Below are 25596 nucleotides of genomic sequence, written 5' to 3' on the forward strand. Positions count from 1 at the left end.
GGTTTTCCCACTTATTCAATCTTTTGCTTTGATTTGTGCCCGATTAGTGCTGCAGTGTGGTGTAAACACGAGGGGACAATACGGTAGAGAGAGAAAGGCATTTCTTTTGTTGCAAATAGAATGAAAAGTAATTTCATTAGCACCATTAAAGGTACCTAATCGATGATATAATTTTCTTATAATTGTTGTTGGTAATAAACGAACGAATGTGTCCTCGAGATATCTTGTCAACAGAAACGCAACTGTTCATTAAGCGTGATCAGTAAAGTGTGTCAAGGTTGATCCTTTATGACAGCGAAGTAAACGAATATGAGTGCGAAAATGTTGAAAAAAATGAATGCTTGAAATCTTGTCACACAAAAAAAAGGGCAGAAGTAACGCACAAAATAAAAGTGAAAAGAATGAACACTTTGTTCGTAGGTTTATGCGCTTTGCACGTAAATCCATTTAACGGTTGGGTGTTCATTCGAAGTAGAAACTCCCTTACTGTTTGGTTGGTGTCGGTGTGTTGGTTCGTTTGTTAGATGCACCATCACCACCACCACTACTACGGAACGGGAAACATGCTGCCATTAGCAGCGAGAGAGCTCTCTGCTGGTGCGTAAACCTTAACGTGTTCAGGGTTGATCATCATCAGTTCACTCCGTGCACAGTGGTGTGCGTGTTGGAACGAAAGCCACCCTCATCCAGCACACAATGGCAATTTGCGGGGGTTAAATTGTACAAATCAACAGAGGAAAAATGTTAGCCAGAGAAAAAAAATCAAAAATTGTAATTATGAACTTGAATTAAAACAAAAAAAAAATGTATAATAAAATAGTTAGCATTTTACACAGATCAGGAAACATGTCTGATGAGTGCAGAAAAATGAAGGGAGATTGTAATAAAATAAATACATATTTAGTGTATTCTATTTTACCAAACCAATATTATAATTCATAAAGATGATTTTCGAAATCTTTACTTCCATCCTATCCAGGAGACAAAGATAACGCTAAAAATATTTTAAACCACAAAACACTATAACCTATAAAAATACAGAGATCACAATTTATTTAAAAAAATCCCTAATCCCTAATTGCTATTCTACAAATCAATCAATCGTTTCAGCAGTGAATCCATTTTCATTCCCCCTAAAAATATTACTTTTTCCCCACGAATGTTCTTCCTAACAGCCCACTGTGCAACGTACTGGCAAATGAACCGGCAGAGTTGGAGGGCTTTGTGCCAACATCTCACCAAGCTGCGTGTATAGTAGTAATCGGAACGTGATCGTGACGTGAATGTGAGTTTCGTTGTACGCTGCTGCCTCAGTGGTCCCGTAGCAAAACATGCCCGGACATTGGAGGAGGCAGCCACATAAATAAAGACAACCCCGAACACTTTGTGCTGATCCGTAGCGATCAAAAATTAACCACAAAAGAAAGCATCCCTCTGGGGAACCGGAACACATGACCCTGTGGTAGAAACGGATTTTGTGCAAGGGTTTGGTGGCGTGTTTTCTTGCTTTATTCTTCGCTTGCTTTGTGACCATAGAGTGCACCATCTTACCGGTCGGAGAGGCTTTCTCTAGGTGTGTGATTTTTTTTTCTTTTCAAAATTAAGTTCGCGTGTGGAAAATAGGCTTCATTCCTGCTGTGTGAGGTTATCTGTAGAATGCGGTCAAAATTCTGCCAGCACAGCGAGCCCTTGAAGGCAACAGTAAGGGCAAACGAGTGGGAAAATGAGATAGAGAAGGAAGAAGCAGAAGACGCTGAGACTCGGTCTTGTATGGCCTCCGAACCGCATAAAACAATGGCTTAAACCAAGCAAACGCAGCGTGTTGGGGATGAATGTGTTGTAGAGTTTACAAGTTCATGGATAATTGTATGCGCAATGGTGCAAACGCTCCATTTACATGTGCGCACAAAAATATAGGTTAAAGATCGCCTGATCCTGTTCAGAAACTGTGCTCTCTCATGCACTCTCGCCCTCTCTCTCTTTCATAGAGATCACTGACTCTCTCTCCTCTCTGACGCTTTACGCACCTGTGCGTTTATTGAAAAGTGAAATTAGCAGGAAACACATCATCCGATCGTCTCGTGACGAAATACACGCCGCCGCAAGCAATGGCGGTAGTGATTTTAGCACCTAAAAATATGACGAAGTATGCGTCAAAGGTTGTTCACGGCGTACTCATGGGGATTATGCCATTCATTTCTTACCTCGGAGTCGGTGCTTATCAGATACCACACGAATGGTTCACCACCAAAGATAAGATTCCTGTGGGGCAGAAACCCCGCACAACAGTGTGTGTGTGTACATGTAATCAATTCGAACACCTGATTACCCTGCCACATACACACATATATGCAATTCGATGCACCAAAGTGACCTTAGACCTCACACGACCAGCCCCTGCGCGCGTATCACATGGGGTAAAAAAGATAGAGCAATAAAAAAAAACCCCCACCCCAACCAATACCCCCGCGTCAGTCAAAGTCGACCGGGAGAGGAGGAGGTTCGTGTGTTTCTTACGTCAAAAGCCGTACGGAACGCGATCAAAAACCAAAGCCCGTCAGAGGAGAGGAGTTTGTGCGCCAGGGTCGACTCGTCTCCACTCCACTGTGCACTTACTTAATCGTACAGTCAATTGGCGGAGTAAATTGCGTGTTCTGTTTATATTAAACGTGCACAATCTCACACATCCCTTTTCTAGAGGGAGCGAGTGGATGGGTTCGAAAATCACACTCCTCTTGCTGGGGAATAAATTTAGCATTGCGCGACTTCGCGATCGCCGATGGTAATGTGCGATCCATCATTCATTTGCACATCGGTATGGAATATGTATGCAACGATCAGCCCGGAGATCCCGCCGTCACCGTCTGTGTCTCGGTGAAAGATGCTAAAACGAGAAGCTTCTGGTGACGACTTGTGAATGACCTTAATAAGGAAGAAGAGGAGTTCGCAGACGTCAAGGATGGAGTTTGATTTGCACACAGAACCAGAGCAGAACAGATACTTTCCTCCCAGGTCAGGATTCTACAAATAGTGATAATTGGACATCAGAAATTAACCATACATGACGGGAGATCTCTCTCGGGTAGGTTCCTTGGGAAATTCCAAAGTAAATCACCAAAAGATTCAAATGAATATGCATGCACTACAGTGATTTCAGAGTATATGTATTCGACTCTCAAGAGTCTTGCTTACCGACTTGCTTGTCGTTTCAAGAGCTACTCTTGACAGTATCAAAACGATGTTTATCTATGTTACTGTGTCCAGATTCTTGAGAAGTCAAGTTCTATCTTTCTTGGTAGCACTCTTATGATTGATTTACATTAGCAAGAAATTAATGTTCCGATTCTCAGTTTTCCTGGAGAGTAGCTATAATGTATGGCATAAAGACAAAGTGTATCACTGAATTGAAAATATGGATTAGTACCACAAGTTAATTCGTTATTTTGATAAGTTTACTCTGCGGAATTGATTCTCCCTTCTTTTGGTGTACGATAATCCATTTTCTGATTAATATTTAATGAAATATAGCTAAAACCACAAAATTTCACGTTCATTTCCACTCGAGCTGTAACCCGGGCTTAAGCAATTATATTTAATTTACGACGCATAGTGAGCAATCGTTTTAAAATGGATGTTCTTTTTTAATTAAACGATAGAATCCACATTGAGATTGATAGAATGTCTTTCCTAGGTCTATGGCAGAATACTACGCCCGCGAGTCCAACCCAAAATCCAATCCAATCTGTATATGAAGCATGATGATAGTGCATCACCGTATCAAATAACAATTTTCCCGTCAACTTTTCCAACACTTTTCCATATGCTAACTCCCAAAAAAAACGCGACAGTGTTCCCTTGGGGAATGGTGATGATTTTTTGATGGACAGCGTACACACAGAAGCATTGGAGCGGTAAGCAGGTGGCGGGTGGCATAGAACACGCGCACTTTCTGCTCTTTGTGCCACTACCAAAACCGGGTACACGATATATGCATTTCCCGAAAAAAAAGGTGCGTCAACTTTCTTCCTCCACTCACCCATCGCCCCCTTTTCTCGTCGGGGGACAAAGAACTAGCAGCCAGGCAGTCAGGCAGCAGCACAGGTAGGCAAAATAAAGCCCAACAAATCGAAACCGAAACCCAGAAAACGCAAATGACAAGCCATCAATCGGACGGAACACGGGCAACAAACGGCAACTAAACCTTCGGTCCGCTTTGCGGTGCAGGTAGGGGTGGGGTCAATTTCTACCACTTTTTCGCATGTGTTTAAATGCGTTTCGAATGCTTTTTTGGTACGTTCGCGTGAAAAGAAAGCCCCGAATGCATATATTCATGCGGATAGGAGTGTCCGGTGAATGTTATGCTGCTGCCCCTCGAGTTTCGAGTGCGATGGCAGAGGGGGGTTTCGGATTTAATTCATACATTTTTCGAGCCTCTTCCGTCATCACACCCTCTCTCAATAGTTCTATAGAGTTGAAGGTTCTGATGTTTTGAGTTCAGCCGATGGTTGTGCAGAGATAGAGAATGCAAAAGCGTGTCATGATATTCCGGTGCAACTGCAGCACTACACTACTGTACTCTGCAGCTTGTGTGGGATGATGCCAAACCGCAACTTCGAAACCTAATACGATGTATGATGTGTGTCTGTGTGGAGAGGTTTTTATTTTGCTGCCATAGCTCTTATTTATTGTGCAAACGGTGCAGATAATTGAGCTCGGGAAGCAATTAAATCGCTCGAGATGTATATTTTATAACACAAAACAATATGCGTACGCAAGAGTCTCACAGCAAGACGGGTTAGAGATTGAAGAGTGATTGAGGCTGTGTTTCGGGGAAATCAACCAGAAGAGCATCAGGCTAGTTTCCCAGAGCTCTGCCGTTAGTTATCGTTAGTGGTCCCGAATGGGTCAGGGAGACAAATCCTTGGCGAATGAGACATCATCTTAGGCAGGAAGAGTTTGCTTTAAGGAGAGGACAATTCAATTAACATCTTGCAGATGCGAATGCGCTGCCGCTGGCTGTGGTGCGTATTGTTGTGCAAAACCCAATGCAATAAAGATCGTTCCTCTGCGCTCTACCCAGAACTACTCTCTCTCCTTCGGACCAATTAAGCCAGGCCAATTTGGGCTCGTCTGCACACGCCAAACGGGCTCCAGCCGCAAGAATTGGCGGCTGCACCACCACACACATTCGTCTGTGTCTGTGTCGTTGTTACTGCTGTGCGGTGCGCGCTTTGTGCTGTGAGACACCAGCGGCAGCTAATCAATCGAAGCAATCGAATCTGATGGGTGGCATCATCAATTGACTGTAGCATTTGCCAACAACCAAGCGGCTCGAAGGAGTGAAATTTGCACGGGACACAGTGATGTGAAGGATACACCACAATAGATTGAAGTGTGGCAGCAAAATGTGGAATGCAAGTAAAACAAAACACACCGTACTGTGTACTGTTGGCCAGACAAGTCTCACGACGAAACGCTAGCAGATGTTACAAATTAAAGCGCTTCAGTGAGTGTGGGGGACTATGTTCATGCACCAACACATCATATTCCACCCTCACACTTCAGAGAGCCCGTTGTGTCCTCAACCGGACAGTGACCCATCCCACACTACTGTGTGGTCCCTCTGGGAATAATTTAATTACTCTCACTCGGTGGTAAAACCCCACCACTGCAAGTTTTGGAGGACGCAAAATACCGTTTTTTGGAGCCGACCAGGCCTAGAAACTCAACGCCATATCGGTGGTACAAGCATTGCACCGGCTGTTTAGCGGTTAGCTGCTTCTTTATGCCACTCCCCGCCACGACTTGTGGCGTGTGTGGGGGATTTATCTATTTATTCCGTTTTTCCGCTGCAGGTTGGCAACCGGAAAATTCCGAAGGGCCACGCTGCTCCGCTTCCACGCTAATGTGTTCGTGGTTGGAACAGCTATTTTGACTATCGTGATTATTTTACGACATCCACAAGCCAACAGACAGACACACCACACCCGGGGTAAGACACCCCGAGGCGGGCAAAAACAAACGGCCGCACGGAATACGGCTTACTCATTTGGGCGAGAAGCCTCGCGCACAGAATAAACTAAACCAAACACAAAGCAAAAACGGCAAAAAGGTGCAAGTCAAAATCATCATCCTACAAACGACAAATTTCTGACACGGCTGCTTGGCTCTGTGGCAGGACGACGACAGGACGATGAAGGTGGTGAAAGAAAAACTGGCTTTCCCCTGAAGCCCCTTACACCTCAACTTTGTTTTTTTTTTTGTTGGTTCATTCTGACACTCAAGGGCAACTATGAAGCAGAAACAAAAGAGAGGCAAAAGCCAACACGCTAGCCTGAGACACGGAATAAATAAATAACCAGCCCCGGGAAGGTGTGAGCTGGAGTTTCGGAAAGGTCAACGGTGCCCTTCCTTCTGCGAAGCTACACACAGCGACATACAAACGACACCCGAATGGAGCTAATCCGGGGGAGTTTACGGATTTGGCGGGCTGGCGCTTTTAAAATACTTTATTTAAAAGGAAAACTAGCAAACGGGGTAAACCATTTCAAATTACACTAAAAGCCGATGGGTTCTAAGGAGCGATTTTAAAACAGCGGGGAAAATGTTGAAGAGAAACTTTTCCGATTTCTTAGGCACTAATCCCCATAGCATTTCTTTTGCTAACCTCAATCGAGCTAGTGACGACTTCTAGCAATGTTGAAATCGATCGATCGCTCTCGTCCTTGTGCAACTGTACCGATTATGGGGACCACCCCCCCAACGCCAACAAACAATAGTAACGTTGCAATAAATACGCATGCGAAAATAAAATTACCCGTGAAAGGTAAACAAATGCAACGCGAACACTGCTTAATTTACAGTTTACAGTGCACAAAAACCCAACAAGAATCAATCACACTTGACTGGTGCTACTGCTGCTGCTGCTGCTTGAGTAGTTGCCTTCATCCAAAAACATGTCCCAATACAATTCTACTCCACGCCTTTTTTCAATCAACAACTTCACCTGCACACCAGGAATAAAAAAAGGGCAAAAAGGCTGTATTCAAATTTGCCATTTCTAAGAGCTCTTTCTTCTGGCAGGGACGGTTTGAAAGGGAAACACAGGCGTCTTAAAATAATAAATCGGTTTCTATTTCTCGTTGACACAGCGAGCAGGAGCGACAGGAGCCTTTCCCTTTTCCCAACAGTGCAAACCTCGCCACCCTGGGTTGGTGGAATTCATTTTTCTTCCACGCTCGGGAAAAGCCGGCAAGTGGACAAACTTCAAAACATGCACACTCACACAAACGCACCGACTAGTTGGAATCGGTGAAACATGCACACACCACCACCGTGTGCCCGTGTCGGTTTCCTTCGGCTGTTTGGTCCCCAACAACTCCCCTGCTCCTTGCTGGTAATCCTAAATCCGAATGCCAGCATCGGGCGGTTTTTGAAAAGGGAAGCACACCGAGCACACTACGACACTAGTTTGGCCGACGCGCGGTAAAACGCTAGGCAGGATTCGGCCGTAGTGCCGGAGGTGGTGGTGTGTAGCAGCATAAAACCTCGCAATAACAGCGCCCCAGTCCTCCGGCACAACGACGAGGCAGCACACGGCTGATGACGACGCGGCGCGCGGCTTCGGCAAAATTCACCCCGAGGGGCACGGTAGCACTTTATCGGCCAAACGTCACTTGCGTGGTGACCGTGCACGAAGCAACATCGTCGCTTGTTTGGGTTCTTGGGTCCGCTTGTTAAGCGTTGTTGGCGTTGGCTAGGCTCTCGCTCACACCGCCTGAACTCACTACGAATCTAGTGATTCTTTGACTGTGCGCCGTGTGAATTCCTGAGGGGTGTGCTACCAGCAACACAACCAGGAATGTTGTTGTGTGCTTTGGCGTTTCCTAATCGATTACTTATTTACATTCCAGAAGGAAAGAAAAAAAGTGTACACCACCAGGCTCATCACACGCCACGCCACGCCATTCCGATGAAGAATTCTGTGCCGCAGCAGTGATTTCGTGACCAACTGTTACAGTTTGTTCCTAGGTACGCTAGTGTCGTTGTGCTGTGTGTGTGCAAGTGAATGAACGTGAAAGTGAACGAATTTCTCCCAACTGTACCATTTATGTTTAGATTTAGTGCCGCTTGTGTTCCTTGACGTTGAGAGGCTTCTGTGTAAGAAACGTTGGGAGTGCGTAGAATCTTGTGGAAAACTCTTCCCCAATTGGCCTATAGAACGTTTCTGAGCGAACGAAGCAGTGAAAATAAATTAGAACCGTAGAAAAAGGCTGTAGAGCTTGTGGCGTCCTCTATATATACACACACACACCATCAGTAATCCCCGTCACAATGAGACGAAGATTGATCCGGGAGTTTCTGGTCCCGATGGTGCTGACGGTTCTGCTCTGGACGAGGTAAGACAGAAGAAAAAAAAGCGAGAGTTTTCCATGCCGCGGACAACTTCACACACACACTCATACACGTGAAAACGGGGCCAGGAAATCAGGACGTAATCAACGCCAATCATCAGTCGGCAAAAAAAACGCAACACACAATAATGTCGACACATGCATCGCGCCGTAATCATTATGATTCCATTCTCTCGATCCATCTATCTCTCTTTGTCTGTCTTTCCCTTCTTCCTTCTCTCTCTCTATCTGTTTAGACGCACATTGCACGCAATTAGGTTCAGAAACCACACCGACCAGCACCACCACCAAGAGCAATCTAGAGCAACGTGTGGCTTAGATTGTGTGGGCCCGTGCGCCGGGAGAGGAACCGTGCTCCGGCAATTCAGTACTTCCCAATCAGCGCCGGCCGTAGGCGATATCAAGTGCTGGTGAACTTTAATCTTGTTTTCCAGCGATGCCTACAATTGCTCGGGGAACTGACATGAGTGTGTGTTGATGTGTATGTGGTGCAGAGTACACCACACCACAGCTCCAACCATCACAGGATCTGGGGAATGGGTTTTTGGGGGACTTTTTTTTCCAGAAACAGGACTCACACGCCAAGAACTTGTCGAGATATTATCACATCACTCTCGGGTAGGTTCTTGCTCAGCTCAAGTGGGATTTATCGTACGCCACACCACTTCACGAAAGCAAGGCTACGCATCGCTACTTCCCACAGAATGATTGATGTACGCAATCAAGCATTATATGAAATACGCACTAAGTACTGCTCATAAGAGGTTCCCATTAAAAGGACGTGCGTGCTTCTTGGCTAAATGATTTTCAAGCAGCATACGACACACACACCAAGGATCAAAGTGTGTGCTCTCTGCTCCAGTCACTCACTCGGCGAAATGGCCATTAAAACTTAAACTGGAGCAACGCCAGAAATAACAGATAACAGCACCACCACCAGCCACACTAAAAACCAAAGCCCCGACACGTGTCGGTTTCGAAAAACCCCCAAAAAATGGGTACTTAAACCCTCAAATTGTTCCTCCTGTGTGTTTCTTCGTGTTTTAAACGACCAGTTGTAGTAGCAAGCACGCACGTGGTGTCGTCCAAAGTTCAAAGATCGTGTGCCGGCTTAACAACAACCCACAAAACCACGCGTTTCCATCCCGACACTAACCCGAACCCAACGGACAAAAACCCCGGACAAGACCCGGGGGGGTCATTACACAGCCGGTGGTGATGGTGGTGGTGGTGGTGCTTCACCCGATAGGTGGAGTTCATTAAACCTTGCCCAGAGGTTTGTCCAAAACTATTTATACGAACAGTTTCTTCACACACGCTCTCGTCGGCTCAGTCTAATGATTAGATGGACGAACAACCGTCCCGGACGACCTGCACCATTGCATAGTAAATTTGGTTATGATTAATTAGCGGCATCTCGGTGGCGGTAGCGGACGCTTTTCGGTGAGTTTTTGAAGCAATCAAGAGCTCCATTACACCGAAACATTACGTTCGCTGTACAAGATACCCTAAAAATCTTGCTCTGCGATTGCGTCTGTTGATCATCTCCGACGGTCCTCCAGCACTTGCTGGCTGCAGCAAACGGCGTTGACAGACGTACTTAGGGGCCCTAGTGCCACACATAAGGCCAGAGTGTGCCAGACTAGCGGGAAAAAGTTAGACCCCAGAAACAGCCCCTTCTTCGCCCCGAACAGGAGGAGACAACTATGCCGGGCAACTTTCATTGAGCCTGTGTGTTGTGGCGAAGTGGGGAGCCGGTTTTGCAACTGTCTGTAAACCATTTTTTCTTCATCTGTTTTGTTTTATTGGTTGTTATTCCCTTCAAATGCGTAATCCACCGTGCGCCACGGAATGCCTACGCCTTTGGGTTAGCAGTGGCAGAGAGAAACCGCAACAACTGTGCAATTGCGCACGCAAAAGAACTAATCTTCAGACGACGAGTAACAGGGAGAGAGCTACGAGCACCGAACTGCAATCGATAGCCGGGGGAGGAGAGGTCGATGAATTGGGCCCGGATGTCTTTGAATGAGTGTTTTGGAGGGAGGCAAAACCCGTTCTGCAAATGCTGCGATGTTTTTACATCACAACGTTGCAGAGCGCGCGCACGTGACTCTCGGGTGCGTTGTGCTTGCACCAGACACACTGCACCGGCACTGCACGCCAACGACGACTTGGACTGGAGGCAAATTTCTTCCGGGACCGGGACTCGGGCAGAATACAACTCCCACGATCTTACTTTCGCTTTTTTCGCTTGGAGTTGGAGTTCAGAGTTTTCTGGGTGGTGGTGTGCAAATGAAACTCCGACGTCCTTTTACTGGTTATCCCTCACGATGATGATGATGAAATCACGCTTAATGTTGACCATATCTGTAAACATGAAACGACCTATGAACGTCAAGATACGCTGATGACGACGCGGATGACGATGCCTCGGCCGGTGGTTCACCAGTTGTTGACCAAATATTGACACGGTTACATTATTGCTTGCCACGTCCAGGTATTTCCCAATCACTACTCGGTATTACAGACGCTTTCCAAAAAAAACACAATTTGCCGATTAGATACGGGATTGACTCACCACCCTGATATGCACGTAGAAATATGAGCAAATCCTTCCATCCATCAACTCCCTGGGAACTTTTTTGGTACCATCATCACACATGCTATACGCAAGTTAGCTGCGCCATCGCCTTCCTGCTCGAGTCACCAAGACCGGTGCCGCCGGCACTCAAAATCACCTCTACGCGACACCCTTGACCTCGATTGTAAATAGCTCCCAGGAAGTAATATTGTAATAACGACAGTACCCGCACGCCACCCCACCCAAAGAACCCTGGAGAACAGTACCGGTCCGGTAATAGAATTGCTTGCAGGGTGGTTGAGCGGTATCAGTAACGCCACCCCAAACCCACACACACACACACTTCTGGTGTGGTGATGATATGGGGAAAGGAAGCGCACAACAAACCCGACAGCACATAGAAAGACCGCCGACTCATTTAATTCAATTATTCTAATGTGCCTTCTTTCCCCCCCCTGCAACAGAACTAAGCGCGACAGTAGTACACGCACGTCGCAGAAAGCGCAACAACCGCCACGCGTTGGAGACCCACGGCGACCTTCTCCATGCGAAAGACGACGAACGGCCACCACCAACAAACAAACAAACAAAACACGACGATAGACGGTGACAAACGGGGTTTAAAGCTCCAGCAAGAGCCGGGAGAGTGGGATTGTTTTGTTGCCCGTGGAACCATGGTCAAAACGGTTTTGAGAGTGGAAAGTGACCGCGAGAGCGAACATCTATCAGGGCAGATTCCGCGTTCGGTAACTTCAATCCGTGTGTGCTACACACCGCGCTTTAATTGAATTAAAGCGTCCAAAGCAATTGAGGGAACTTATTGATCTCCTTGGTGTGAACCGATGTGTTGCTTTGATTTCACCATGACAATCCATGAGAAGTCCCTTATACTAAGGGAAATGTTACAGGTGCGTTACTGCTACCAGCCTGGGTACGACGCCCGTTGGGAAACAGCTGGTAAATGACGCATTTGCTGTTCATTCGTCCAGTTCCAACAGCTCACGAGTGAGTTGGAAAATATTGACACTTACGCTTCCTTACTGACGTAATCGGGGAGGTTCTCAGTATGCACATGATAACAGGCCTTTTACCTTGAGTCTTATCGGGGACGGGAAGCCAAAGTCCAACTCAAACATTTCAAATCTACGATAATGGTTGGAATTTCTTTAAAATAATAGCGACGAACCAATACATGGATCGACGACATGTTGTTGTATTGGTGATACAGTGTCGTTGCGTCTGGTACGTCTGTAGCGTTGGCGTTGAAACGTTCCACCAAAAACCTGGTAATCCCTGGCATTCCTGATAACAACGGAATAACAATCAAACAGATATCCCCAATCAATCTAGCTATATCCCGGAGATAACTGTGTATCGATCTAGTGTAGTTCTTTAATATTTTTGGTAAATGTGTATTCTTCCTTCTCCAAAGACTGGCCGATGTCCACGCCGAAGAAGTGGACGACATCCCGGACGAGGGGGAAGACATCTATGCCGACGAGTACGACGATACGTACGACGAGGACGACCGAGATGTCAGTAACCCACTGCCTGGTGGTGGTCCACCCCATCCTGTAAGGGATGCAGGTGATGGTGACAGTGACAAATCGAGAGCATCGTCATCCTCCACGACTACAACTTCCGGGACGACTAAACCAGCAGCAACCACCGGTCCACCTTCTCCCGTTGTCATTTTTGGTGAAGTGGACGGTAAGTCTGAAGTAGAATGATGTAGTACACACGCAAAGGCATTGGAATGTCGGATCCCCCGATTTATGTAACGCTTTCCATTTTCATGCGCAGATAATTCCATGGAGCAGCAAGACTTTGCGTGTCCAGGCGAGTGCAGCTGTTCGAAGGACACGAAGTACATCAACTGTTCCCATCGTGGACTAACGGAGCTGCCCAACAACCTTCCCAGCAATGTCGTGGTGCTAAATTTGAACCACAACAACCTGAAGCGCCTCAATGTGGAAGCATTGCAGAACTGTACCCGCCTGACGGAGCTACACCTGGCGGGCAATGCGATCGAACAGTTTGACAAGGAGCTGCTGCTAAAGCTGGACGCACTGGACCTGCTGGATCTTTCCTCCAACCAGCTATCCCATCTGGATAGCGATAGTTTCAGCGAGGCAAGCAAATCGCTCCGCCGGCTGCATCTGAGCGACAATCCGATCGTTTTGCCGGACAGTGGACCGTTTCTGGTGCTGCCCGATCTGGAGCACCTGCACCTGGCCGGTTGCAACATGACCGAGCTGCCAGACGAAACGTTCACGGAGCTGGGCGGTCTGACACTGCTCGATCTCTTCGGCAATCAGTTCGATGAGGTAAGCGCAGTTGCCGATGGGTGCTGACTACGATAAAGCATTATGACCGTTTGCCTTCCCGTTGCAGGATATGAGCGTGGACATGTTTGAGTCGTTGAAGAATCTGATACACCTAAGGCTACCCCCACTGTCGGAGAGCACCGTACGCGAACTGTGCGAAAAGGTGGAGCGGATCGATGTGGTCGACATAACGGCGCACAACATCAGCTGCTTCTATCTGGCCTCGGAGTCGTCGTTCGAGGACAGCATCATAGTGGATGTGCCGAAAACGCCCGAGCCTATAATGACAACCAAAGGTAGGAAGGGACAAGACAACAAGTTGATGCCCAACTTTTAAAGCTTATTCTTTATTACTAACTTTTGATACCTTTTTTGTAGAACCAACAACACCCCGACCAACGCGTAAGGTACAGAAAAACGTAAACGAAATCATGCAGGATTACAAGTCTTCAACCTCCAAACTGCAATCATCCGATCTGGCCCTTCAAACCACCACCAGCTCACCACCGTTGTTGAATCAGCAGAGTGAAAGCAAACTCGCTAACGCTAGCTCGCAGGCCAGTGGAGGATCACCGGCATCGGCCTCGATCACGCACACCGGCGACACACCGACCGTGGATGATGATGTTGTCAAAACGTCCTCAACCGGAGCCGAACATCGTGCCGACGGGGGTGACGGGTCCCTGCTCTCCTCGATATCGCCCGAAACGATGAAACAGTCGCTGATGGCCATCATAGGCGTCACAGTGCTGGCACTCATCATTGGGCTGATCTGTCGGCGAACCGGCATCAAGAACAAGCTGTGCGGTACGAAGCGACGCCCGGCACCGACCGACCAGGTACGGCCCGCCGAGGAAGTCCCGCTCAACAAGGTCTAAGACAGCCACCAACGCAGGAAAGCCCTGGGTGGAGAACAAACTGAGTAGAAAGGATCATTTTGGGGGCCACAGTTGAGGGAATTAGAGAAGACATTTAGAAAAGTTTCACACACCCAACAACGCGCAGGCATGCGTCTGAATGGTGGGGTGATTGAATGCGCCAAGAATTAAATTCGGCTCGAATTTCTTCTCCCAGCGCTTCGCTCAGCGCAAGTATGATCGTGCATGTGATATTACTTACAAAGTATTAGGTAACATCGTCTTCGATAAGCAGTGTCGGTACATTCGGAGCGCAGACCGAGCAACAGACGTCGGTGTAAAAGCGATTTTGTGTTTCTGTTGTAAATAGTTCATCCATCTTTTTTTCTAAACGCAAAAGAGAAGCACATAATAGCTGTAGTGCGTGCAGAGAAGCGAAAGCATCATGACGCGATTATTGCCACAAACTTTACCTTTATTATGTATGTCTTAGGTTGCCACTGAAGAGGAGATAGCTAGCTATAGGAGGGGCACACATTACTATCATATCCAAACATAGCTACAGTAAAGCTATGCAATGAAAGTTGTGACATTTTGTAAATGTAGGACGGGCAGCAAAACGTGTCTTGCAATAAATTTCATACTTCCTTTCCTCATTCATCATCACACACATACACACACACGGAATATGCAGCGGCACACCGTCAGTGTTGCTTGTGACCAGTGAAATAGAATAGTACGCTAAATTGCTGTGTAAAACACCAAATAGGGGGCACCAAATGGTAGGAATGGCAAGGTAGAAATAGAAACAAGCAACATAAAAATCACTACTAACGTTTAATAGTTAACGAGGGTTAGTAAGCTGCGCGAAAAAAAGAACATAATCTTAGAGGCTTGTTTTTTGGATTTTTGCTTACTGCATTTTTGCAAGATTTGATGCGTTTTTGTGTTGACTAATAGAACAAAGTAGCACAGCAGAGGACCAATCTATTCAGCTTTGTGTTCCAGAGCTGATCTTTTCCGGGAAAAGTTTATTTTGTTACAGGAAATATAACACAATCCACAGGGGCGGTGGTAGTAATAGCACTAGAAGAGGGGACACAGAAGTAGTAATGGTAGCGCAATAATTTAAGACACAATTGCTGCTAGAGCATTTAATTGTATTTGGATAATATGTTTGTTCAGCTTGTAGCGAAACACTATACAGACACACCATTTTTGGATTGTAGCAGCAAAAAAAAACGATTGTAATCATAGTGGACCATAAGCAATACACAAATGTAAGTGTAGCCGTATATGGCAATTTGTAGGGAATAAAATAAACGAACAAGTGAAACACTGATGCAGGCACTGGTAAATAAGCTGACACAAGAGTTGTTTCTTATTTTGAGGTAGGATTTTCATTCCATTCTTTTGGGGTTAATTTAAGCGAAGATCGTTAGAAAAGATCAAAAGAAATAAATGACCAAAAAGGCAAGATGTAGATCGATAGAATAAATTCAGTAAGTACGTTGACTTTAAGTCTGAAGATGCATAATATAGTGCATCGATGCTATGGTATGTTTAAAAAAATATTGTTATGGAAGAGCTTAAGTGATTGAAACAAGTGACCATGAAGAGCCTGTTGAAAATTTTCCTGTCATTCAGCAATATAAACTAATGCATCCTGAGACTTGAAATAAGCTATTGCAACATTCATGAATGCACCTTTTAACGAATGCGAAGGGCAAAATGGGTACTACCAAACTATTGCTACATCGAAAAATAGTTCAAATCCTTAAAATGTACTCATTGTAATTGCAATGTGTTATGAAGACCACTCCAGTTCTTAACTTCATTCTATTCCAGAAATTTTAGTTATGCTTCATATTATAAATTAGATTAATTTAGAATTGATTTTACTGGAATATGATGACATTTTCTGCATCACGTAAATAATAGTTCAGTTTCATAACCCTTTTAAGCCATTGTTAGCTATCCATTAATTTTTTTAATTTTTAAATGCAAAGAAATATAATATTTTAATGCATAAGAAAAAAATGTTCTTAATCTTTTAAAATCTAATCCAGTAACCGTTCATGGATGTCTAAATGAGCCTAGAGGTGAACCACTAATCCATTAAAATAGTAATGGAATGTATCTTTTTTCAGACATTCTAAGCCAAAACTCATATTTTTTATACTTCTTCTATATCAAACTTTGCCTTACGTTGCGAGTGTTCGCAAATAAAATAATTCTTGTCGTTATCGCACTTTTATAATATTTTTTCCCTTACCAAAACATCGCGGCCGTTGGAACCCTATAAATGTTCCAGCAACACTAGACAATAAATCCTTATAAATGTTTATAAGCAGCACTAGACAATACAGGATAGAGATGTCGTATTCTTAATATTTCGATATTTTATAATCAATATCAATATTTCGTTATCAATAGTTTACTAAACTTATAAAACAAGGTCAAATTGTAATACAACGAGCATATGTGCCAATTGCTAATGTGCCTGTTGTGCGCAACACAAACGTTTGATGTTGTACAGTTTTCATGTTTCATTACTAAAAGCTATTTTAAATTGAAACGACACGACACCGTACCAATAATGTTATTTCTCTGCTTTTTTTAACATTTTGGACAACATTATTAACATTTCCATACATCCCTTACGTTTATATGGTAAAAGTTTCATGCCTATAAATGATGAAACCTTCCATGTAAGCGACGTGTGCAAGAGAATGTTGAGTAATTATTCTTTGCCATCTACTACGAAGCCAGTGGAACCGTAACCGTCTCTTAAAATGAGGTAGAGTCTTGCTCATAAGTTACGCCGATAATCCGTGTTGGAGACAAAATCTCGCATATCTCCGCGTGAGTTGAATTAGTTTTTCTGGCAAAATACCACTGAAGATTGAGTCATTTTGATGGAAGAAAATGGTTTAAGTTTCTACGTTAATTTTTAAAGATTATAAGGCCCTTTTTATCAGTCAATTTGACAAAACAACTCTCAAATTAATACAATTTTCTCCCGTAGTTGTATTCTATTGCAAAGCTATTTATTCTTAATCGTTTGCTCAGGGGAAAAAGCCGTCTTTTAGTACAAAAATAAGTCCAAACGTTAGGCAATTTTAAGGTCAAATAAATTTCTTGCCGTTTTTAATCAACAACACAGCCAAATATTGTGTACATTTGAATGATGGGGAGGAATTCTTTCGCTTGCGTGACACGAATCGCTAACGAAGCCAAATAAAGTTTCCTTTGCTTTTCCTCGGCCTGCCCCTGAGTACACATAAGCACACGGTACCTATTTACGGAGCCCCACTATGTACAGGCAGACGAGAGTTATGGATTTTGGTTACGTTTGGTCTTAATTTACATACCACAAGCTGGCACTAATTTTAGCGTTAAGCTGGTTGAAGGGTAAGTGGCATCAGACGTTTGAATAAATTTCAAATATTGATATAAGTTGTACTACTTTCGTGCAGCTTTCATACGGACTTTTGGCACAAGATTCTGTAACTAGTACAATATTAATTGACAAAAAAGGAATCGTCCAACTGTAACAAAATAGCATTCTTTTTCTTTTATAATCATGAATGCCTTTTCCTCTTTTTAGGTATGTGCATATGTGCGTAACATCCGGTCCATCGATATATAAACACAAGCATTTAACACGGTTGAAAGGCATTATTGAAACTCTTTGCTCTTTGCGTCATTCTGCACAGTAACCTCTCGCAGCTACAGCAACCGGTTGCCATTGGGGCGCACAATTTCTGCAATTAACTCGCCAATGCTAAATAGGAAGCGAGAATCAAGGCAAAATGTTGCGGAGGGCAATGGACAGGCTCGAGACAGAACCAATCCCCACCCCATTTTGCTAACGATCGCGGCAACGTGAATCAACTCACGTGGATACAATGATGTTAGGTGCGGAAGGATATGTATGCATCCGGAAAACAGCGAACATTATTGATACCCCTTAGCCATTACTTCCCACATACAAAAACGTTAGCAGCTGAGAAGTACAGCTTTTCTTGTGCAGGAATGTTAACTCCACTGTAATGCGCTCTCAAACTATACGCAGCGCTGATAACACTACTTCAGTCGACAGTAACCATCTACGCTCAATGTAAATTTACTCTTTCAAAGTTTCAAGGTTCCAAGATTTTGTCTAAATATTGAACCGGCGCCCATGGACGCAATCCTTGATTTGTTATCAATTTTTCGGGCAACATTGGTGTCACACACTCTTCGCGTTTGGAAAATAACGACAAGATGATCATCCCACAAGACTTACCTCCATGACCAGAAACACGTTCTGGTCCTTCTCGGTGCAGGCTAGCAGCTTCACCACATTCTTGTGCTTGAGCGCACTCAGCTCCTGCAGGATCTTTATCTCCTTCCCGAGCAGGCTCTGCGATTTGGCCAGGCTTTTCTTCGTGATGCTTTTGATGGCCACCGGGTAGTGTGCCTGCGGGGAGAGATGGGTGGAAACGGCAAGCTTGATTAGAGAGCCGGATAAGCAGAAAGCTGAGTGGAAGCAAACAGTACCGAACGAAAAACTCATTGCAAAGATAAGAAACGATGATATTGCTGTAAGAAACTTAAGGACAGTCTTTTCGGGGGTAGCGGACGAGCGACAACGGTCGGCGAGATTATATTCAATGAAAGAGAAAAAAGCGGAAAATTTCGAAAAATATTGCAACGACGTACGGAGAGCGCATAAACAGGGCAGGGAGCTTTGAAGAGATATAATCGATAATGATTCAGGGGGAAAAAGTGTACCGCAAGCATTTTCATTATACTTTGAGAAAGATGTCCTTTTGTTGAACGTATTGCTTTTTTAAAATAAGGATTGAAGGGAAAACTCAGAGTATTTCAAATGCCTGTCTTTAGGCTTAGCAAATACTGTACTCTTCTTGATGCTTCTTCGTAAAGATCTTAAACTCTATCTGCCGGATAGTTTTAATATTTTAAATAACATTTAGATAAATCTTCCTCCGCTGCCAGAGTTCGTATGCAGCATCTGCCTCAGCGACAAATGATTACTCTGATTGGTTTGCTTATCGATCAGACAGCCAGACAGCAATGGTGTCGTAAAAATTAACACCTTGACACTTAATACATTTTACTATGCAATAGATCTGGCTAGATGGTTGGCTGGCTTACAGGCAATGTAGTCACAGGCCACTCATTCCCATTCAGTGTTTTCATCGACATGTTTGCAACGTGTAGATAGATCTTGTGGTGATAAGGATTACATAAAGGGCCACACGGTATCAGTCATGGCAGGCAAGAGTGGTACACGCGCCTCATGGAACGATGTGCTTAGTGCACTTTTTTAGGTGACCCTATTTTGTGTCGGTATTTGTTTACATTTTCAATGTGATTTTTTGTTTCACGGTGAGCGCGGAACAAATCAATTTCTAAGGTGCGCGTAAAAGCAGATGGAATGGCCTAATACACGTAGAATATGATCTAATACACTAAATCCAGAACTAAATAAAAATAAAACAAAAACGACAACAAAAGAATTAAGTAATTTAGTTATACAAACATCAAAGATCAAAAGCAATAAATGCAAACAAATGAATAAATTTATATTAAGGCATATCTGATACGGATAGCACACTTAAATTCAAGCAAATATTGTCTATCAATATGTTCTCTTGAAATTGCCGTTCTTCTAGATTTATAGATAATTGTAGTCCAAGAAATGATTACTTTACATGCATTCGGCTATTTTTAGGTTATACATCGTACCGAACATTCGATAAAATATAACGTTTAAATCAATACAGCGTTTTCCAAGTCATTTTCGAATGTAAATGTAATGTTTTTCGAATTGTTATCCACCGCGTGCAAAATGTTATTCCACATCGATCTGACATTTCATTTCCATCTTACAGGGTTTCCAATTCAGTTTAGAATGTAAACATTGTTCTTCACTGCTTCCAAGATGTTTTTCAACAGTTATCAAATGGTTTATTTGTTTCAACATGAAATTTTAGTTACAGCACATGATTTTTAACACATAACAAAGAACTGTCAAACTCAATCCAGCTTGAGCCGTGTTGAAAATCATGATGTAGAAATTTAGAATTATGTTGATGGAAATGAAATGTCAGATCGATGTGGAACAACATTGTGCATGCGGCGAATAACAATGTTTACATCCGAAAGTGACTTGGAAAACCCTGCAATAATGATAAATTTCGTCGGCATGATTTTCAACACGACCAAAGTATGGATTGAATCTGACTGTTCTTTGTTATGTGTTGAAAATCATGTGTTGAAACTGAAATTTCATGTTGAAGCAAACACACCATTTGATAACTTTTGAAAAACATCTTGGATGCGGTGGTGAATAAATATGTGCACATTCAAAAGTGACTTAAAAACCCTGCATCTTTCATTTTCATATTTTTTTTTAATTTCTTCAGCATGATTGGTACACACTTCACCTGTCAATGGGTGATGAGATCCCCAGTAAAAAAACGATGGCAGCATCCCGTTGAAATGTTGAAAATCATACTGAAGAAATCAAAAACTATTATAGCTGGTGTTCATTGTCCATACTCGCTAGTGTCATTCCTATTTTCAATAGCGCATCTGGCGACGTCTGACCTAAGCATTTTGCCAAACAATTTGCAGCCGCGTCAGAAAATATGTTATTTTTCCATGTTTTTTTACTTAAACTGGACTGGAAAAGCTTTGTAAATGATAGATACATATGTTGTGCAAGTATTTCAGCCATTTTCGCATCGAAAAATGGCGAAAAAACTACTTCAATTTGAGATCCGACACGACCATTCCTTCGATGACCAAGGATTGCTTCCATCAGTCGCCGGCAGATGCGCTAGTGAAAATCGAAATTACACTAGCGATTACGGACAATGTACCCCAGGCCGATAACATTTCAGTTCTTACACATGATTTTCAACACATCACAAAAAAACTGTCAATGTAAATCCAGCTTGAGACGTGTTGACAATCATGTGGAAAAACTGACAAATTATTGTGATGTAAATACAACATTTTACACCTGTTTGAAAAACATCTCGCCAGTAATGAAAAGTTTTGTTGGCAATCTAAATAGACTCGGAAACCCCTGTAAAACAGCAGCAACGTTATCTTCTATGCCGATAGCGTTAGAAATTGATTGAACGCTATCGACAGACGATAAGAGGCAGGAACACAAATAGGTCAAAGTTTATCATCCAGTTTTATCGCACCCGGTTAAGGTTAAGCCTGCGAAAATCTGTATCCCATCAGGCTATGAAAATACGCAGCAAATGGAAATTGTGAATCATATGATGCAATAATTGCAATGGTACAATCGAATTTTTAGAACATCACAAACAATTTTGAAGAAAAACAAAACTGCATTGGCTTTATGATACAATTCTACGAGGGCTCATTATTTTCCTATGCAAGATGGCAACCCGTTGGAAAGTACATCATTTAGTATACCCATTTTTTTAGTAAGATTCACTTTCCTTAACCACTACCTACGTCAATTACACCCTTTTCCGAGCTAACCACTATTGCCTATTGACTGGCGTGTGATAAACGGATCAGAAATAAACAAACCACCCCACGCGGTGTTTCAGAAATGACCATCGAAAGTGGAACTACCTGCTCCAAGGTCGCCCCGCCCGTCCTCCCATCCGCCCTGCTTCACCTGTGCGCTCTACTAACGCGCGCCCTGACGGAGACCCTCTCTCACTCGTGCCCGCGCGCACGGAAGTGCTCAATCCATCTGCTTATCATTCAAAAACGCAATAGACGCGACCGCGCGCTCGTGTGGTCTGGGAGGGGGTGCATCAAACCCAAAAAAAAAAAAAAACAGTGACCAACATTTGTGACCACCTTCTATTCCCTCCTCCTTCGCTCTTCCTTCGCAACTGGTAACTGGTTTAGAAATTCTAGCGGCTCTCAACGATTTGCTGCTAAGGTGATTAGGATTGCCGCTGGCGTTCGTGCCTTTGTGCCGCTTGTTTAGTGTGTGTGTGAGTGTCTGTGTTGTGTATGTTTTTCAGAAGGCTCTTTCCTTTGGCTAACTACGCAATTTCCTAGCACACTTCCTTCTTAGCCTGGGAGGGGGGCACACAAACACACACAACACCCTTCAAAACGATGCTGAAAAACGGAAAATGGCAAATGCTTAGGCAGGCCTGTACGGGTTGGTCCCTTACCTCACGGTGGCGGCCCTTGAAAACGACCGCAAACGCGCCATGGCCAATGATTTCCTTGCTGTTGTACTCGTAACTCCCCACGATTTCCATGCTGCTGCTGCTGCTGCTGCTGTTTTTCGGTGGTTGCTCGCTACAAACCAACCACCAAGCTGCTTTCCGGCGTCCTTCTCGGTGAGTTTCGCCAGCCCTCCACGATTTTCACCGGTGATGGATGGATGGTGCTGGAAAATCGCAAATCTCGCTGTTTCCCGGGGGAGCAGCTTCCTTGCTCCGCCGCTATTTCACAACGTGTTTATGTGTGTGAGGTCGCTTCCAACACTTCGAGCACACACGCACACGGGGGAATCTCTTCTTCGTTCTCTTCTCACCCACAGCAGCACGCGTGCGTTTTGTTGTTGTTGTTGTTGTGTTGTTTGGAGCGTGCAGAATTTTCTCCTTTTTGCGTGATACTGATGATTAATCGATGCTTTTTAAACTAAAACACACACACACACGCAAACTCTTTGCTTTTTCTCTCTCGCTCGCTCGCTCACACACAAGGATATTGCCGGGGTGTATCCGCGGCAAGGATAATTCGATCTTCCGCCGATAACACTGTTATCAAATCACTTTCTACACAAACTTATCTTAGCTGGCACTGCACACACACACACACTGACACACATGCACACTGCACACACTTCTTATTTTACTATGTGTAGGAATATTGCACTTGTACACTTGTTATTTTCACCATAAAAAAAACGCTTCTCCCAATGCACAATTGGAATGTGCTACTGCATCTTCGCAATCGCAGGAGACGTTGCTTCACTTCTTTTGCTTCGATGCAAAAATTTTCCTCACCAGCTTGACATTTCTGCTCCAAATTCGTATGCTCACCACCACCACTACCACTACTGCACCGCGAGCACCTCGAGCACGAAATCAATAGAAACAACGGCGTGCGAATGTTCTTTTGCTTTGCTTGCTTTCTCGCTCACACTCGCGCTCACATTCGCTGCTCGCATCACTCTCGCGCTTATGTGTCGTATTGGTAATGATTTTTCGTACGATTTTAGCACGCTTTTCCATCCGCTTTTCTTTTCGGTGTGGACCCACTTGCCTTTGTTGTTTGTTTTTGTGCTGCTGCAATTTGTATCCGTTTCTTGCCTGCGTCTCGTTTTCTCTGCCCTTGCGCGCTTCCGTGTTGGGCGCTGGATGTGTACGCAAAACGAAGCAGCAGGAAACAACACACTAATGGCGTAGTTTTGGGCGAGGGCCTTGCTGTACGCAAATCAGCAGCTCGCTGGCCTTCGTATGGCCACACTGTGTAACGCACTGCAATAGGGGCCGAAATTGGACGTGCGAATGGTTCCTTTTTTCCCTTCAGCAGCTGGTGAGGCTGCTGCACGATGACACTTTTCGCCTGCTTTGCGTTTGTTTTTGCACCACCAGCCAGAAGACGCACAATGGGGCGCAACCTATACACATACACAGACCCGCCAGGAGAGGATACGGGACAGGTTGGAGCGATTACGGGACAGCCGAGTGCGTTTTTCCCGTGTGTTTCGATGCCGTGGGGATGGACGCGTTTTTTTCCTTCCCCCGTTTACCTTTTGCGCCTGCTACACGACGATACAATCGATTTTCCGCAGCGCTCCCCTTTACTGCAAGCCAAGTGTGTGTCCGCAGCGAACGCAGTACGGGTGTGTGTAGTGTGCAGGAAGCGAATGGGTTTTTTGTTCGCCAGTGGCAGGCACGAGCAATAACACACCACGAACAAGGTGTGTGCGTGTGTTGTGTGTGGGCGAATGTGTGTGTGTTTTGCGATTTCTTTTTCTTGCAGGGCAGTCGTGCGCGCCTGCTCACGTTCAGCGCCCGAAGCAGGTGGAGCGAGCGAGAGCGAAAGAGGTGTCTTCGCGCATTGTGACATTGTTTTGACAGCAGCTGCGAGCTGACAGGTTGTGTCGCGGCGGCGTTTGACAGCTGATTTGCTTTTGTTCGTGATGCGGCATGAACATTCAAAAATGGACCGTTTCTATGATGCGATTATGTTTCTCGTTCAAACAGATTTGGCTTTATGCTGATATTGAAACAAATAACTAATGATCTTGATTGTTTACGGATGCCTCCACGCCATCCTGCCACCTCGACCTAGGCCAACCATGCCTCGTTTGTCCTTGTGGACGGCCTAAAAGGACTTTACGGGCTAGGTCGTCCGTTTCCATGCGTAAAACATGACCAGCCCACCGGAGCCTGGCAAGCACGACAGTGAGGTCGCCGTACATCTCGTATAGCTCGTCATTATAACGGCTCCTCCATTGTCCTTCCACATATATTGGGCCATGGATTCTTCTGGGCATCTTCCACTTGAACGCGGCTAAGAGAGTTTCGATAGATTTGGACAGTGTCCATGTCTCAGAGGGGTATGTGAGTACCGGTACTATATAGGTGCTATATAGTCCCAGCTTCATTCGTCGCGAGAGGTTCTTTGAGGTGAACCAATTTGTCATGCTGTAGAATGACCGGTTGGCAGCCAGCATCCTCCATTGACCCGAGATCTTAGACATGGATCTTGGAAATCTTAAACCACTTTAAAAGCGCGATCCGCACGTAACCCCTACGTAAGTTTTGGTTTTTTAGTAGGTGCCATCAGTTTCTCTGCCGTTTGTTGGATCCCTTGGTAAGCTTCTGCTACATAGGAGAGCCGCAATCCAAGCATGTCTATTTCATCAGCGTAGGCCAGGATCTGAGATAATTGAATAGGAGACATGTAAGTCCGTAACCCTGGCGCAGACCTTTGGTCGTAGCAAAAGGCTCTGAGAGCTTTCCATCCACCTTCATCTGGCAAGTGATGTTGATCATAGTCATTCTAACTACCCTTATCAATGTGGCAGGGATTCCAATAGTGCGCATAGCGTCGTACAGTTTTACCCTGCTATGCTATGCTATCACATGCAGCTTTGAAATCGATGAAGAGATGGTACGTGTCGTGTCTGTATTCTGCCGCCTTCATCAATAAACAAATAAGACCATTATACATTTTGGAATTACACTGAAGCTCATTTATACAGTGTAAGAAACTGAAAATAGACATATCATAGAGATTTCTAAAATCCTATCCATCATGATAGTGTTTCTTCATCGAACAACACGAATTATTCACAATTATTTGTTAAATTGAATGCGTTTAACAGATTGCATTGTTTGCTCAATACATAACAACAGAACAGGCTAAATATGAGA

At 44.5% G+C, this 25596-nt stretch overlaps 2 protein-coding genes across 5 annotated transcripts in view; one reads left to right on the forward strand and one right to left on the reverse strand.

The window, feature by feature from the left end:
* The window catches only part of LOC121598245 (serine/threonine-protein kinase ULK2), a 37438-nt gene extending 13252 nt beyond the window's left edge, over positions 1 to 24186 (reverse strand). Inside the window, exons 1-2 of one of the 2 annotated variants that reach the window (XM_041924808.1) lie at positions 22372 to 24186; positions 18471 to 18644 (exon numbers count right to left, since the gene is read on the reverse strand). In XM_041924808.1, coding sequence (XP_041780742.1) covers positions 18471 to 18644; positions 22372 to 22461 — 264 coding nt within the window. In that variant the 5' untranslated portion in view covers positions 22462 to 24186. The remainder of the gene's footprint in view (positions 1 to 18470; positions 18645 to 22371) is intronic. The other variant, XM_041924809.1, reaches the window with a different exon arrangement.
* Positions 1201 to 15411, forward strand: LOC121598246 (oligodendrocyte-myelin glycoprotein). Of its 3 annotated transcripts, none has more exons than XM_041924810.1 (6): positions 1201 to 1285; positions 7914 to 8399; positions 12428 to 12705; positions 12799 to 13322; positions 13390 to 13618; positions 13701 to 15411. In XM_041924810.1, exons 2-6 carry the CDS (start codon positions 8335 to 8337, stop codon positions 14198 to 14200), a joined length of 1596 nt encoding a protein of 531 aa, XP_041780744.1. In that variant the 5' UTR covers positions 1201 to 1285; positions 7914 to 8334; the 3' UTR covers positions 14201 to 15411. The 3 variants fall into 3 exon arrangements, with proteins under 3 accessions (XP_041780744.1, XP_041780746.1, XP_041780745.1); XM_041924812.1 differs by lacking the exon at positions 1201 to 1285 and adding an exon at positions 1293 to 1573; XM_041924811.1 differs by lacking the exon at positions 1201 to 1285 and adding an exon at positions 7679 to 7727.
* Positions 24187 to 25596: the final 1410 nt, after the last annotated feature.

This window comes from Anopheles merus, chromosome 3L, assembly GCF_017562075.2.
Source record: "Anopheles merus strain MAF chromosome 3L, AmerM5.1, whole genome shotgun sequence".
NCBI lineage: Eukaryota > Metazoa > Arthropoda > Insecta > Diptera > Culicidae > Anopheles > Anopheles merus.